The 15,101-nt window shown below is 53.3% G+C and overlaps 1 protein-coding gene across 1 annotated transcript; it reads left to right on the top strand.

Moving 5' to 3' along the window:
• Positions 1-4,579: 4,579 nt before the first annotated feature.
• LOC130486443 (translation initiation factor IF-2-like) lies at positions 4,580-11,092 on the top strand. The gene is made up of 4 exons (XM_056859716.1): positions 4,580-4,712; positions 7,777-7,990; positions 9,503-10,168; positions 10,549-11,092. The coding sequence occupies exons 1-4, from the start codon at positions 4,580-4,582 to the stop codon at positions 11,090-11,092; spliced, it is 1,557 nt and encodes a 518-aa protein (XP_056715694.1).
• Positions 11,093-15,101: the final 4,009 nt, after the last annotated feature.

Consider the following 15,101-nt stretch of genomic DNA (forward strand, 5'->3'; position numbering starts at 1 on the left):
CTTGTCAATAAAGTCTTTCAATACTGTCTTTTCTTTGGGATTCATAGGATAAATCTTACTCTTAGTTAAACGTTCCCCCCTCCACTTCAATAGCACAGTCTGTTGCGCGGTGCGTGTGGGGGTGTAGTACATCATACTCTTTGACATAAAAAACATCTGCAAAATCTTGATATTCGGGAGGCAATTGCGGATCAGCAGCTCCTGCCGTCAAGGCGGAGCCTAGGACTGCTACCTCTTTTTGGTGCTGTTCACATTGCAGTTGGACAAATTCAAGTGTTTGGGCTGCTCAGTCTATTATGGGACTATGCCCCTGAAGCCAATTCACTCCCAGGACTACTGGAAAGCAGATGCCGGGCACTATAGTGAAGTGGATCTGATCCCAATGGTCCCCCACTTCCATGGCGACTATGCCCGTTCGCCTGTCAACTGGGCCCCCTTTGAAGTCACTCCCATCCATCTGGGCAAATTGGAAGGGCTGTGGTAAGACGCTCGCTTTTATGTTTAGGTTTTTAAAAGTGTCCTCACTGATTAGGGTACGAGCACATCCAGAATCTACTAGGGCCTTAACTGCTACTTGGGGACCCCTCCTTATAATGTTGCAATATTACATCAAGAAACATAGTTTCTTCCACTTCTCTCACCATTAGCGGAGCTGTGGGGGGTGCAGTCACTTTGGTCTGCAGTGGCACTCTGTTCACTGCAGACCCTGCTCGTTTTTTGTCTGCTCCTGGGTGGGAACGAGGTTCAGGGCTGCTAAGGATCCCTAGGTCCCGTCTCCTCCTTCTTCCGATGTAACCGCATTGGCGGGACTGGAGGTGGTTGTAATCCGCAACCCAGATGGGCCTTCATTTGTAATCCGAGCCCCCGACGGGGTAGGAAGGAGCGCTGGTGGCTCTTTACGAGCAACCTCGTCATTCATGTGGAGGGCGGTGGGCGGTTTGCGCCCGCTTGGCGTAGCGCGTTTGCGATGGCTCTCCCCACCGCTCCGGGGATGACCTTCTGCTTGCGGGTCCGGGTTGAGACGAGCGGAACATGCAAGGCAAGTTGCAGCGAAATGGCCCATCTTACCGCAAATGAGACATGCTCCCTTTTGGAAACATTTGACCCGGTCCGAAACAGGAGCGGTTGGTCTCCGTGGAGGTGGGGCGGCACAGTCTTGCCGTGGACCTGTTTCCTTCGCTCTGTGTCTGGAGAGAGCGAGGGATTGTCAGCGGCTTTCCACCTCCTCTGCAAGTAGGACCCACTCTTCAAGGTTAGGCGGATCTCTTTGCATGTAAGCCCAATGTAGAACTTCAGGGTGCAATCCTTCACGAAAGTATTGCAGTCGAGGAGCTTCACTCCAGTCAGTAACTCTGCTGGCCAGAAGTTGAAATTCCCTGGCGTATTCTCGGACAGACTTGGTGCCTTGGTGCAACTGAAGGATGGCTGCCTTAGCCTTGTCACTTAGGAAGGGATCCTCGAATCGCCTTCTCAGGGCCCACATGAAGTCATTCAGGGTTCGTATGGATCTGGCCCATGAATCAAACTGTTGGATCATCCAATCCGCCGCCTTTCCCTGTAATAGGGAGGGCACATATCGCACCCGGCTGTCTTCAGTGGGGAACCACTGCCTTTGCTCTCTCATGAAGCTGTCTACCTGATGCAAAAAATAGGGTACGGCTTCCGCATAGCTTTTGAAAGTCACTCGTAAATCTTTTAAGGACGCATGCGGATGGGGCGGCGGATATTGCCAATGCAGAGGGAATCCCCCCGGCCACCCCGGCGGGACTTGCGGCGGCGCTTGTGGCGGCGTTTGGGGGGGACTTGAGGAGGAAGGCCGGGTTGCGGTGGCAGCGGTGGCAATCTCACTGGGGATTGTTGCCTCCGTCTCCATTTGTGGCATAGAGCATCCATTCGCTCTTGCATTTGGGCCATCTGCTGCTGTAGTTCTCGGTTCTGGAAGCATAAACGAGAAACTTCATCTGCCGGTCCGCCTTCGCGCCAGCCTTGAGAAACGCCAAACTGGGCATTCCAATCCTCGGCCGCTTCTCCACCGTACCACCCGAGAGACATCGACAGGAGTATTCCAGTCTTCAGCAACCTCTCTGTCTGAATCCCCCTTGCCCGGGTATTCAAAGATATATTGGGTCAGGGCATAGTGTACGGTAGCTTGTTCACGACGAGCTAGGTATCTTGGGAGAGCCATAAAAGACCGATTGGAAGAGAGCGAAAACGTGAAGTCCTCCTCTCCCAATCCTGGTCCCGGGCCCAGCCGCCCAGTATCCTTGAACAGTGCTTCGAGGGCTTCTGCTGTGGCTTTGGTGGTTTTGAATGCCGGATCGCGACCAACTCTGCCATCTGGGCCTCGGCTTTGGCCACAGCCACTCCCAATTCCGCCGCCTGAGCTGCGGCGGTGTCTCGGAGAAGTTGCTCCAACAGGGGAGTTAGAAACAATTTCACTTCTTCCAGGTTGGTAAGAAGCGGCATCACTTGCCGCGCCACGTCTGTCGCAGCTGACCCAAAATCTGACAACAGTTCTTGGATTTGGGCTTCCGAAGCCGACGGTGGTAGTTCCATGATGCATAACACAATTTTGGCGGCAGCGTTACTCGCCTTGAACTGAAAGTGGTTGCCTCTGGAGCCTTCAGCCATAGCGGCCCGTAAAAAAGGACTGTCCAATAAATCCTCAAGAGCCGCGGTGTACGCGACCCACTGTGTTAGTAAGGAAGTCCCTTCTTGGGTTAGCAGGGTCTGCTCCTACGGCGTACCCCCAGCGACACCGTTATTCAAGTGACGGAATTGGTTCAAAAGGTAGGACCTAGTGACCTTCCTCCTTTCCTCACGCCGGTGCCGGTCGACCTCTCTCTGGGCACTCCGAATTCAATCCTCAGTCTCCTCTTGCAGGAGCTGTCGGAGGATTTCTTGCGTGGTGGAGGCCTTCCATTGACCTCCCCGGTTGTCCTCTTCCGAAGAGGAGCCAGTGAACCCAGGTGCTGTTGACATGCACTAATCTGGTGAGCAGGGTTGGTTTCCCCACTCCTACACATGAGGCAATGAGGCAATAACCACATTCCTTAAAATAAAATAAGAAACTAAAAGAAAAAAGAAAAAAAGGTCTTGAGTCCTATTGTAAGGTCTGAGTTCACCTGTCAAATCCCAATCAACAGACGTTCAGAGTCATCTAAGAAGCAGTTTATTTGGGAAGCATAAGGTGTATAGCAGCAACTTACAGGAAAAGGTACGAGGACTCAAGTGGGGGGAAGCGGGCAGGTTGAAACATATACATCAGAAAGGCACTGTTGGATACCAAGCTGAACCTGGTTCCCATGATAGATTAGTTATTGCGACGGGGCGCAGGCCGTCATAACAAACCTCTGAGCTACTTGACCTTGACTCCAGCTGCGCTCTCAGTCTAGAGTTCACAGCCTTCTCCCCCCTGAACGGGTCATCAAAGCGCCTTCGCAGTGCTCACATAGTCATTCAAACTCCGCACGGATCGGTCTCGGAGATCAAACTGCTGGATCATCCACTCCGCCGCCACGCCTTTCAAGAGGGATGAGACAAACCTAACCCGACTGTCTTCCGTGGGGAAGGGATGTCCTTGTTCTCTCATAAAGCTATCTACTTGATGCAAAAAGCAGGGAAGAGTCTCAGCAGACCCATTAAAAATCACTTGCAGGCCCCCGTGCAGGGCAAACGATGGAGGCAGGGGCTGTGGCCACGGCTGCATGTGCGCCCCTGGTAGTCCCGCCCCGGTGCTGCAGGCAGCGGTCTTATACCTCCGGGCGGTGGTACCGCTGGTTGCCCCGGTACTCTGGGCGGTGGAAATGCTGGTGGAGAGAGCCCCCCTGCTCTGGGCTGCGCCCCCCCTGGTTGCCGTGGCACCAAACCTCCAGGGGGTGGCACCCCCGGTTGTCTTGGCGCCCCAGGTAATCCTGTTTGGATGGGTATTGGCGCTGGTTGAGCTGGAATTAGCATTGATAGTTCTGATGCTCCCGCACAGGGGCCCGCTGGCTGGGGTAATCCCGGCTGTGGAGCTGGGGGGAGTGGAGCAGAGGTCCGCTGCGACCCACCTGATGATGGTTGGATCAGCGCTCCTGGCTGACCTAGTTGTCCAGGCAGCAGCGGGGCCGGAACAAGAGTTTGCGCCCGCTGCATCTCGCCTAAGTCCCACCACATTAAATCCATTCGATTTTGCATCCGAGCCATGTGCTCCTCCAACGCCTGGTTTTAAGCCCGCAGACGTTGGACTTTGTCTGTGGCCTCCTTGGTCCGTCCGGGTCGAGGCCCTTGGAAATTTGTAATCCCATCACCGAGGTCTTCCTCGGCCGGGTGATTTCTGTCTTGTGGAAAGTTGCTGGGGTCAACGGTTCTCATCAGTCACAATAGGCGAGTAGTTGCTCTGCTCGGAAGGTCGTAAAATGAGGGTGAAGAGTGGAGTGTCCAGTCCCCCTCATCCCTGTCGGGTGGTGCAGGACCTTTGGGCTGCGCTCTAGATGCCAGCTCGGCAGCCCGGGCATCGACCACTTCAGCAAACGATTGTTCTATCTCTTAGCGAAATCGGGGTTGAGTAGGACTTGCCGTCTCCACTCATTCCTCCATGAGGGAGAAGGGTACGGGATCGGGGCCCTCCAGAAGAGATTCGTTACCCCTGGCCGCATTCTCACCCACGCGGCGGTACCGATTCAACCGTCTGTCCCTATTGTCCCTCAACCTCGTTGCGCTGCTGGCAGGTCTCCTTCCTTGCGGGGTTTGGGAACTCTTGTCAAGGCTTTGGCGGCGCCATAGATCCAACTCCAGAACTGTGGACTCTCCTGAGTTCGCGGCCAATCGCAAGGACTCTCCCGTGATGGACCGCTGGAGGCCCCTTACAGCAGCCTCCTCTCGGGCGTGCAGGGTCTGTATCCTCACCTCCTCCCAGAGGAGTTGGCGGAGTACTTCTCTGGCAGTAACTGTTCCGGGTCTCCCTTCCTGGGACGACCTGTCATCCCTCCCTCCAGGGGGATGGGTGAACTTAGCCGCTGCCGCCATGCAGAACTTAGGAAAGAGGCTTCAGCCTCATTTCCCCCAAAACCCAAAACAGAGAAAATAAACAAAAACAAAATGAGAATAAAGGAGAGATTGAAGTCCAAACCATTCAAACCACACGGCCTGCGCTCAGGGCATGACTTCCAGGCCAGTGCCTGACAGAAGGCATCACTCGTTTCAGTACTCTGGATGTACTGAAGCGCCTTTTCCAGAAGGTAGAATATGCTGGAGATGGCCCAGCTCTAAGCAAAGATCTGTATCACTGACATGAGTTGTTGCCATCACTGAGGGGTCTGTGTTGTTCCATACAGTGGGTGGTACATGTCTTCTGTGGTAATTTTTCAGTGTTGTACAAGAATCCCCATATTTTCTCATGACACTCAAGCTGCTGAAATGGCTCTTCAACACAAAAATGGACAGTGTCTACAACAGTGTAGAACAACTGTTTGAAGGTTTCTTCTCAACTGCTGCACTCCTCATCATGAGTCTGACTCTCATATTCCAGCTGCCTTACAGCACTTACCAGGCCCATTACAATATCCGTTCTAAGACACTCCATAGTCTTACTTGCAAAATTCATCACACACCACACTGTGAATGACAGAAAGAACTTGAAGTCTAGAAGAAGGTCTGCTGGACATTGTGCTTCATGGTGAAGATCTGCATCTGCTTGAGGCAACTCTGCTTTAGCTATCATCAGAGTAACATAAACGTCTTCTTCTTTGATATTGAATCAGCTTTACACCGTCTATGTGACTTTCTCATAAAGTGCCACTTACAGCCCATTCCCGAGCTGGTGGTGTATGGGGATGGCGGGGAAGAGGCACAGCGGCGCCTATTCCTAAGCCGATTTCCGTACACCGTTAAACAAAAACAAAAAAAGCGGTCTTGCGTTTTTTTGTTTTGTTTAACTGGGGCCTTTTGCCCCATAGGGAACAATGAGCAGGCGCAGCACCGCCATTCCCGGCGCCGGCGTACCAGGCTGAACCGGGATAGGAAGCCGCCTAACCGGCGGCTCCTCCCCAGACTCGCCCCGGGAACACCCCCCTGTGCTGGTGCGGCCACTCTACACCATGGCCTGTGCCATGGAGAGGTCGCACCAGCGGTGGGGTGCAGTGCGGCTCTGCGGCACTGGGCCGCTGGCAGAGCCGCCCTCCCTGCCAGCATAAGTGCATGTAATCGCGCAATTACACACACTTAACGCTGGCAGCGAGGTCACGCCACCTCCTATGCACTTTCGCCCAAAATTCTCAGGAATGGGCTGTTTATGGCTTCCCAGTAAGGTTAGCGCATTTTCTTTCAAAATCTGTGACCATTGAACAGAGGCAGAAAATAACACAAAAATAACACAAAGCAAACCAAAAAGAGAAAAAGTTTCCTTTGCTCCTGCTGTTGCATCTGAAACTACCAGACTGAGAGAGTTACGACCACAGGGTTCAATTGAGGCTCATTGGTTCAGTGTAAGAAATCTTGCTTGAAGACCTTTCTTTTGCCATTTCATGTTGGCACCATTATCATAACTTTGGCCACAGCTGTCCTAATGTCCATGCTGTCTTCCTTCAGCATTTTCAACAAGAGCTCCATAAGCCCTTGTCCAGCTGATTTCATGAGCTGCCCTGAATCCTAGGAAATGTTCTTTTACACAAATTATGCCTCCCACAAATCTCACTGTAAATGACATATTTTCAGAGCGATTTACTTACATCAAGCACATAATCTAATCTGACAGAGTAAGATTTAGCTTTGTTCAACCTCTGATGTATGTTTCCTGACACTTTGTGGCCATTAGGGTGATCAGTTCATTCTGAATGGTGTTCCTGCAGTTGTGAGCATGGCATTCCCCTGAAGATACACACTGCAGGTGCTTGTGCCCTTGCCTCACGATACTTGCAAAGCAGATGAACATGGCCCAGAAAATTTCCACTGTTGTTGGTAAAGAGTTTGTCCAATGATATTTTGCAGCAGAAGCATTGGTCCTTTTTAGAATATACAAGCCAGCACCTTTTCAGTTTCTGACCATTGTCTGTTGTGGTTTCTTCTCTAACACTATTTGACTTGGCCGCTGATCCGAGGCAGAGGTCTCACCATCTTCCACATTCATGGAAACTGGATATTTTCTACTGTCTTCTTTGAGCACATCCACATCACCACTGCATGAAGAACTCACTGTTTCACCAAGCTGAAGGAACTTCCGCACGCTGCCCTGCATTTTCCCGCAACAGGGTCTGTTGCACTGTTTTGTGTTTTCTGTTCTGAGCCCCAGACAAATTTTTAGAAGGCATCTGCACAAATACAGCAGTCACATTACTTCAGTTCTGTATATTTGGGCAATTGTTAGTTTCAAGGTTCAAAAGACAAGCAGCAACATTTCATGGGCATTTAAGCAGCTGAAGAGATCATATGTAACTCACGCACTTCCACAGTGGGATGGTTGAAGCAAAATAAAAGGGTTCGGCTGGGCTAGACAGGCCAGCAGAATATGTGGTGATGGCCAAGCTGACTAATTATGTGAATGGAAAATCCTTGGAAGAATTTCAAAAGAAAAGGAAACTGTATTATGATCATGTGTCCTGAGAAATATAATGTGTTCTAAGAGATACTACTACTAACTGAAAGACAAACAGCCCATTCCTGAGCTGACGGCGTGTGGAGATGGCGGGGAAGAGGCGAAGCGGCGCCTTTTCCTAAGCCGAATCGCGCACGCTGTTAAACAAAAAAAAGCCTTTTTGCGGCTTTTTTTTTGTTTAACGGGGGCCTTTCGCCCCATAGGGAACAGCACGGCTGCGCATTCCCAGTGCTGGCGTACCGGGCCAAACCGGGATAGGGAGCCCCCTAACCGGCAGATCCTCCTCCCAGCCTGCCCCCCTGCACCGGTGCGGTCACTGTACGCCGTGGCCTGTGCCACGGAGAGGCCGCGCCGGCAGAGGGGCAAGGTGCGGCTCCATGGCGCTTGGGTGCTGGCGGAGCCGACCTCCCTGCCAGTGTAAATGCGTGTAATCTCATGATTACACACACTTATGCTGGCAGCGGGGTCAGGACGCCTCCTAAGAGGTTCCCCCCCCCTCCAGGAATGGGCTGTAAAACTTTAGAAGTATAAAGCATAGTTACTACTGTCTATACATAACATATATATAAAATAGCTTTAACCATCAAGATAAGAGCAAAAAAAAACAGTAAAGGTCTCTAAAAGTGTTTATTTTTCCACTACTATAAATTATAATCTTAATCAGGTAGAAGTTTTAAAATTATTTAGCTTTGCCCATAGAAATGTTAAGGGCAGAAGATGTAGGTATGTTGTGTGTATTGTGAGTATTGTAATGTGTATTGAGTGTTAGGTATGTGTGTGTGTAAAGTGCCGTCAAGTTGCAGCCGAGAGATCAGGCTAGCCTGGGCCATCCAGGTCAGGGCAGGTATGTATGTAGTTTATGCTTAATGTGTGTGTGTGTGTGTGTGTGTGTGTAACTTTAAAAATAAAAACTTAATAAAAAGGGTGGGGCTGGAACTGGAGCTCTCAAGTGAGACTGGAAAAGAGGGGGGTGGGGGCATGAGAGGTTCAGGGCCTTGGAAGACAAAATTTTGTGAAAGAAAACACACCAAATCCTGCTTTTAAACTGTGCGATCTTCAAGAATGTGTTTGATACAGCTAATTTTCTGCGGTGATATCACTAACTTACATTTCCCAAAAGGGCCTCCTTTCACAGCCTGTTCTGGAAAAGGAAGTGTTCTTCCATGGGGAATTAGGGGTGCTAATTCTGACTGAAGATATTCCTACTTTTTTCTTTTTTTTCAAATTATCTTAATACTAGAAATCCTGTAGTGTAAAGAGTGCTTAACTTTTCCAGAACGATTGCTTTCAATAGTCTCTTAGACCATTCTAGAGGGTTGGAGATTTTGTCGGTGGAGCTTGGGAAGGGCAGGGTTTAGGGAGGGGAGGGACCTCAGCAGGGTACAGTGCCACAGAGTCCACTCTCCAAAGCAGCCATTTTCTCCAGATGAACACTGATCTTGATCAGCTGGAGATAAACTGTAATAGTGGGAGATGCCATCCAGGTGCCACCTGGTGGTTGGCAACCCTGGCCTCAGGTCGGCAAGGTTCTGCCTCCTCCAGGGCTGGCGGGCTGTGGGCAAGGTGGGCCCCATCTCGCCAGGGCCACGTAGCTTCCAGGCAGGCAGCGTGCCACCTCGTTGGGCGGGCAGGGTGACCGTCTCGCTGCGCAGGCCCTTCTCGCCTCTTGACTGGCCTGGCCCCAGCTCAGGGGGGGTCCACCTGCTCCAGCGGGAGAGGTCCCCGCGGCTGCCACGGCCCACCCACTCCTGCTTCGCCAGCACTCTCATCACCACAACCCCACCAGAACAGCGGCCAGGGCTGGCGCGTCCCGCCCGTGTTTGGGACGGCTCTCCCGCACTGCCTTGGAGATGGCCAGGGACACAGGCCTTGGGGGGGTGGGGGGGTGGAGTGGGGGGACCACGGAGGTGTTTCCTGCACGCCCAGCAGAGCTGGCCGTAGTCCCGCGGCGAAACCTGCCGAGAAGGAAGCCAACAGGTGGCCAGGCATGAAAGGGCGGCCTGGGGGAAAGCGAACGAGGCCCCCGAGGCTCGCCAAGGGCGCTGCCAGGCCTGAAGCCAGCCGGCCTGCGCGGGGCCCTCCTGCCAGCCAGGGGACACAAGGCCGCGCCGCTCACTTCGCCCAGAGGCCAAGAGCGCCCGGGCCGGCGCGCGGCCCTCCCCGCCGGGCCTCTGCTAGAGTTTGTGGCCCCCGGTGCGAGGGGCCTCCGCCTGGGGACGGGCGGCTCTTCCTCCCCCCCCCCCCCCGGGGCCGGGGCCTGAGGGGCGGACAGCGGGCGGGCGGCCTGGGCCGAGGGGAGCGCTTGGCCCGCCGGCTCGCGGCGGCCCTGGCGCGCTCTCGGGCGCCTCCGGCCCTGGCGCTCGGGCGTGCCGGGAGGGCGGCCGCCGGCGCGGGCTTTCGGCTCGGCCGGCAGCGGCGCATTTCGCCGGGCCCCAAGGCAGAGCCCAGCCCAGCCCGGCCCAGCCTAGCCGCCCTCCCGCCGGCGTGCCCACGTGCAGCCCGGGCTCCGCGTGCACGCGCCGAAGCGCGCATCGTCCCGGGCCGGCCGGGCGGGCGGGCGGGCGCCCCCGAGCTTGGCGGCGCCTCCAGGCGGGGGTGGGGGTGCGGGGGCGGGCTGGCCGCCTCCCTCCGCCCGCCCGGCCGGCCGAGGCGGCGCTCCCGACCGGCTCCGCCTCCCTGCGGGCGGGCGGGCGGCCCTCCCCTCCCCTCCCCTCCCCCTGAGCCGGGCATCTTGAGGCGGGCGGGCGGGCGGCTGGCTGGCTGTCGGGGCGGAGGGCGAGGCGCTGGCAGCTGGCGCGGCAGCCGCTCCGGCGCAGTGTGGCCATGGCAGAGGCGCAGTAGCCGGCGCCATGGGCTCGCAGCCGCCGCGCGGGGGGAGCCGGCCGCCGGACGGGGGCGGGGGGGGGGGGCGGCGTGTGGCGGGCGCTGGCCGGGTTCTTCGCGCTCTCGCTGGCGCTGCACCTCCTCACGCTCAGCTGCTACCTGGAGCTGCGCTCCGAGTTCCGCCGCGAGCGGGGGCCCGCGCCCCCACCCCCGCCCGCACCCCCCGCCGCCTGGCCCCGCGGCCCGGCCCAGGCGGCGGCGGCGGCGGCGGCGGCTTCTCCTCCGCAGGGCCGCCTGCAGCGCTTCGCCGAGCCCCTGAGCGGCGGGAGCAGCAGCCGCCGAGGCCGCCACCAGGTGAGTGCCGGGGCGCGCGGGCCCCCTCCCTCCCTCCCTCCCTCGGCCACCTGCTGCGGGGCGGGGGGCGGGGGGGGGCTGCCGGGCCGGGCCGGGCCGCGCAGGGCCTCGGGCGGCAGCCGGGGGATGCGGCGCTCGCCGGCGCGCAGGGGCGGGGGTGCCCTGGGCCGCCCGGCTGCCTCCGGCCGGCCGGCGCGCTGGCCCCGTCCAGTCGCCTGGGGAGCCTCTCTCTCCGGCAGCCCCCGAGAGCCGGCCCCGCTTGCTGCTGTCGCCCGACCAGTGGGCGGGGGTTGTCAGGCTCGGGAAACCCCTCGGCTCCTAGGATTTTTTCAGCGCGCTTAACAGCCAGGCCCGGCGCAGCCTCGGCCTGGGGAGCATCTAGCGAGCAGCAGGGGACCCAGAGCTTAGCGGAAACGTTCAGCATCCTTGCCTTTCCTTTCCTCATTGCCCAGGAGGAGATCTGCTTTCACGAATAAAAGCATGTATGAAATGAGATCAGACAGGGATCTGGTGACTTGCATAATAGCTTGAATGGTTGGGTCTGTATTTTCCCCATGAATTACTGTCCTGAAGAAACCTGTAAGATTCCCATAGTTAAAGTGAAGTGTGGGAGGGAAGAGTTTAGAGTTGCCATCTTTTTCCTTGGCAAGGCTTTGTCATGGAAAATGCTACACCTCTTAAGTTTATGTTCCTTCATATCATTGCCCTGCGAGAGCTGCCATGGTTGAGTTTATTTCTGTGCGCCAGCAGAGTGAGGCTTCTTTTTGTCTGGGCCCGTGCCCGAGAGGGAGACCTGTATTCTCAGCACTCGGTGTGGCATTGCAAAAGGACTGTCTTCAACTTGCCGAAGTGTGGTAAAGCAAAATGGTTCTTTCCCAAGAGCTTCGTGGAGAATGCCATGTATCGGCTCCTTAGGCTTTCCTGTGCCAAGGATAGTCAGGTAGCTGTTCTGACATTTGATGTGTGTTTGAGTAACAATTGCCCACTCAGCCTGACACTTTGTGCCTGCCTCAAGTGATCAGGAAATTTCCCTGGTTGAATTTCTGCCTGTGGCATAGCTGCCAAATATTCACTGTCAAAAATTTACCAGGGTTGAAGATTCTCTGTACCCCCCCAACTCCTCTGCATACTTTTGTGCATGTAACTATAGCATTTTGAGGCTCATTTGAGCTTGAAAGAACAGCTTGTAGAGAGCAGTACAGGTGAATTTCTGTAAAACAAAAGCACAATTCACTGTGAAGAACATGGTTCATATATTTTGAGGCTACTTGTTGAAAAGAAGTGGTAACAGGTTATAAGATAAGATGGTATTTTGCTTATGATGGTCAATTTGTGTGTTATGATCTCTGGACTGGAACAGAAATAAACTGACCTGGTAGCAGATGAGGACCTCCTTCCAGGTAGGGAGCCGGACCCTCTAAATCTTCTCTGTCCCAGACAGGAGGATTGTGGTTCCCTCCTCAAGCTAACAAGGTTGGACCAGAAAAGTAAACAGTTGTCAGGCTGCTATCTCGGTTTCGTTATTGCCTCTGTCTCTGTGCTGTATTGTCTGCCCCCCAAGGTCGCATACCTAGGCCTGGGAACTCAGCTCCTGGGAAACTGTATTCATGCGTGTAATCTCCCGCCTTTCCTGCCTTATAATATCTCCCAGCTAGTGAGCCTCTCATAGCTGTCATTTTATTCGTTTGCACTGTATACCTATTTGATCAGTAAAAGCCATCTGTTTGGACTCTGTATGACTTTGTGGTGATTTCTGGTTCTGTGGGCCAAGGGCTGACAACAGTGTTCTAATTTCCCCTCTTCTGGTAGGGAAAGAATGTGCCCTTCTGTGCATGTGTTTGCATTAATGAAGTAATGTCCCACAATAGGTAGGTGAGTTGTTGACTGGGGAGCACTTTTGAGCAAATCCAAATGACAGCGTGCTTGTATCTGAAGTCTGCTTTTAAAAAAGGAACCACTCAAGATTGCCTTCCATATGCAGTTGCAGAATGATGACACTGGGCTGCCCTTCCCTCACCTGCTGAGAGGTTGCCGCTGGTGGCCCATGTTCTGGCGCCCTCTCCCCTGGCACCGTATAGTGGGGCAAGGAGGCCGTTGACTTGTACCAGCTTTCGGTTATGGTATTGCTTTCTCTTGTTAGGATACCATGGTGGATAGTTCCAACTGAAACAAAAACACACGTGGTGTGTTAATGTAGATTATCCTGTGGGATGCAACATTGTGGTTGAGGTTTCCAGTTACAAAGGGAGATGACCTTCAGATGGGACAATAGACATGGGCTTAGATGTCACGCTTATTTCTAGCTACTGAAGGATTCTGTTCTCTTTCCTGGTGTTCAAGGTGCTGATTTTCTTCTTATGTCTTTCACAGAGCATTTGATTTTTACAAAATGTTCTGCTATGGCCAAAAAGTATCAGTAGCTTTCTGTTCTTAATGAAGAATTCTGAGAATCTGCTTGAGTTTAAACAATCTATAAACAATCACCAGCCTTATTTCATTGCATTGATAGTGATTTGTCCTGGTTTTTAGAGAAGTTTACGTAACTGTTAAGTGATTAAAATACTGATATTGTGTGAATAGCTGTAGTCCATCACACACAACCTTTTCCGCACATATCCAGAGAGATTGTTATTTATGTGGATTTACTGTGGCCACGCAGTGTTCTGTAACTATATGCAATGCGAGACCACAGAAACTGTTCATTGAGTTTCTCTTTTGGAAGGCAACAGTGGTTGGTATGGATATCTTTACCTGGACAAAAGTATTTTATGCATGAATTATTTGGCAGAGTTAAAGGAATGGCCTGCTAAAGCAAAAAAAAAGCTGGAGTTATGAGGTAGCCCCCCCTCCTGCCACCCCGTGAATTAATTGGGCTGTGATAACTTTGTAGCTCTTTTGGTTTCCAACATTCCAGCCATTCGTGATCAACATTGTGTCATGTCGCTGTGATTTTGAAAATTGTATTTTCTTTGAAGACTCAGACATATGCCTTTCCTGTGCTGTGCAATTCCCTATAACGGTTTCAGGTGTATCTAAAGTAAAGTTCATGGTTTAGCAAAACATCATACTGGCTCCTTTGCATTCAGTAAGAAATTTCAGTTGGTGGACAACTGCTGCAGAAACTGGGTTCCAAAGCAAGGAAACTAGTAGAAGTCGACGGCCATGAAGGGAACAGGCGGACAGGGCGTGGGATGAGGGGGCTGCCTGGCCTGCTACAGCCCCCCACAAGCCCAAATCAGCTGTCATCGTAGCAGTGGACAGGCCAGGGTGTGTTCACTTGCGTTGGTCATAGAGTCCTCTGCATATATCATAGCAAAACCCCACATTTTTGGCTTAGGTTTGTACATCTTAGTTCAGAAAAGATTCCTAATACAGCCAAAGGATCGTACTCCCAGGTAAGTCTGCATCCCCTTATCGGGATGGTTCTATTCTCAGCCCGTGCCCACTGGATGGGATGTGATTGTTATTAAATCTGTTGCTGAGAGGGACATTGTCTAATACACCCCCCCCCCCGTTAGAAAACATTAAATGAAGTGATAATTTTGTGCTGATGGACAGCATTAGTTCACCAGGCAAAAAGTCAGAGTGGTGGAGCTACTGTGAGGTAGCAGAAGAGCTTAGTAGGAATTCCGACCTTCTTTCAATCTTGTTCCCGTCTTCCTGTGTCTCTTCTAGACACAGCATCTCACCAGCAATCCAACCTGTGCTGCTGTACCTGGGGGTGTTGGTCACACTGGACTCTCAGATATCCCCCATCTCCATACTGTAGAGAGCTGTTCTTCCCCCATCCACTCCCCATGCCTAGTGTAGGGAAACCATGTAGCAGCTTGACATACCTGCAATATTGCACAGGTGATGACAATGAATATGCATATTGCCTGAGGTGGGGTAGAGGCCGTAACCTCTGGAATGCAATTTTGTGCTCACTTGTGGAGCACCCCCTCCCCCCATGTCTGACGGTACTGCTGACTCCTACTTTCTTTCTGTAGGCGGACAACTGGGTGGAACAAGCAGAAACCAGAGTTCCAATGAAATTCTCTACATTGGATGGATGAGTGCGGTCTTAATGACCAGCAGGGCTCCTCAAGTGCAAACCTGGGAGGGGGACTGTTAGGCAGAGTAGCAAGCAGGGTATATGGAATTGCAGAGCACACAAGAATTCATCACAGTCCTAGTGCCCATTCATTAAGCCAATGGTTGCTCCCTGCTCCCATGTGAAACTAGAAGTGAGGAGTCTCCCTGTGCCTGCCGGCTTTGTCCTCAGGCTCCTGCATGTTTTCAGGGAGTGTGATGGGCACACTGAGGAGGCAAACTGCCCCAGTTCCCATGCAGTCTGCCATGTGGCTGTTCT

The sequence above is a fragment of the Euleptes europaea genome, chromosome 13, assembly GCF_029931775.1.
Source record: "Euleptes europaea isolate rEulEur1 chromosome 13, rEulEur1.hap1, whole genome shotgun sequence".
Taxonomy (NCBI): Eukaryota; Metazoa; Chordata; class Lepidosauria; order Squamata; family Sphaerodactylidae; genus Euleptes; species Euleptes europaea.

Excerpts from the sequence above, each read along its gene's own strand:
- LOC130486443 (XM_056859716.1), top strand. The coding sequence starts at position 4,580 with ATGAGGGAGAAGGGTACGGGATCGGGGCCCTCCAGAAGAGATTCGTTA. Across the intron at positions 4,713-7,776 it reads CCTCGTTGCGCTGCTGGCAG|GGAACAGCACGGCTGCGCAT; the intron begins GTCTCCTTCCTT and ends TTCGCCCCATAG. Across the intron at positions 10,169-10,548 it reads GGCGGCGCCTCCAGGCGGGG|CTGCTACCTGGAGCTGCGCT; the intron begins GTGGGGGTGCGG and ends CCTCACGCTCAG.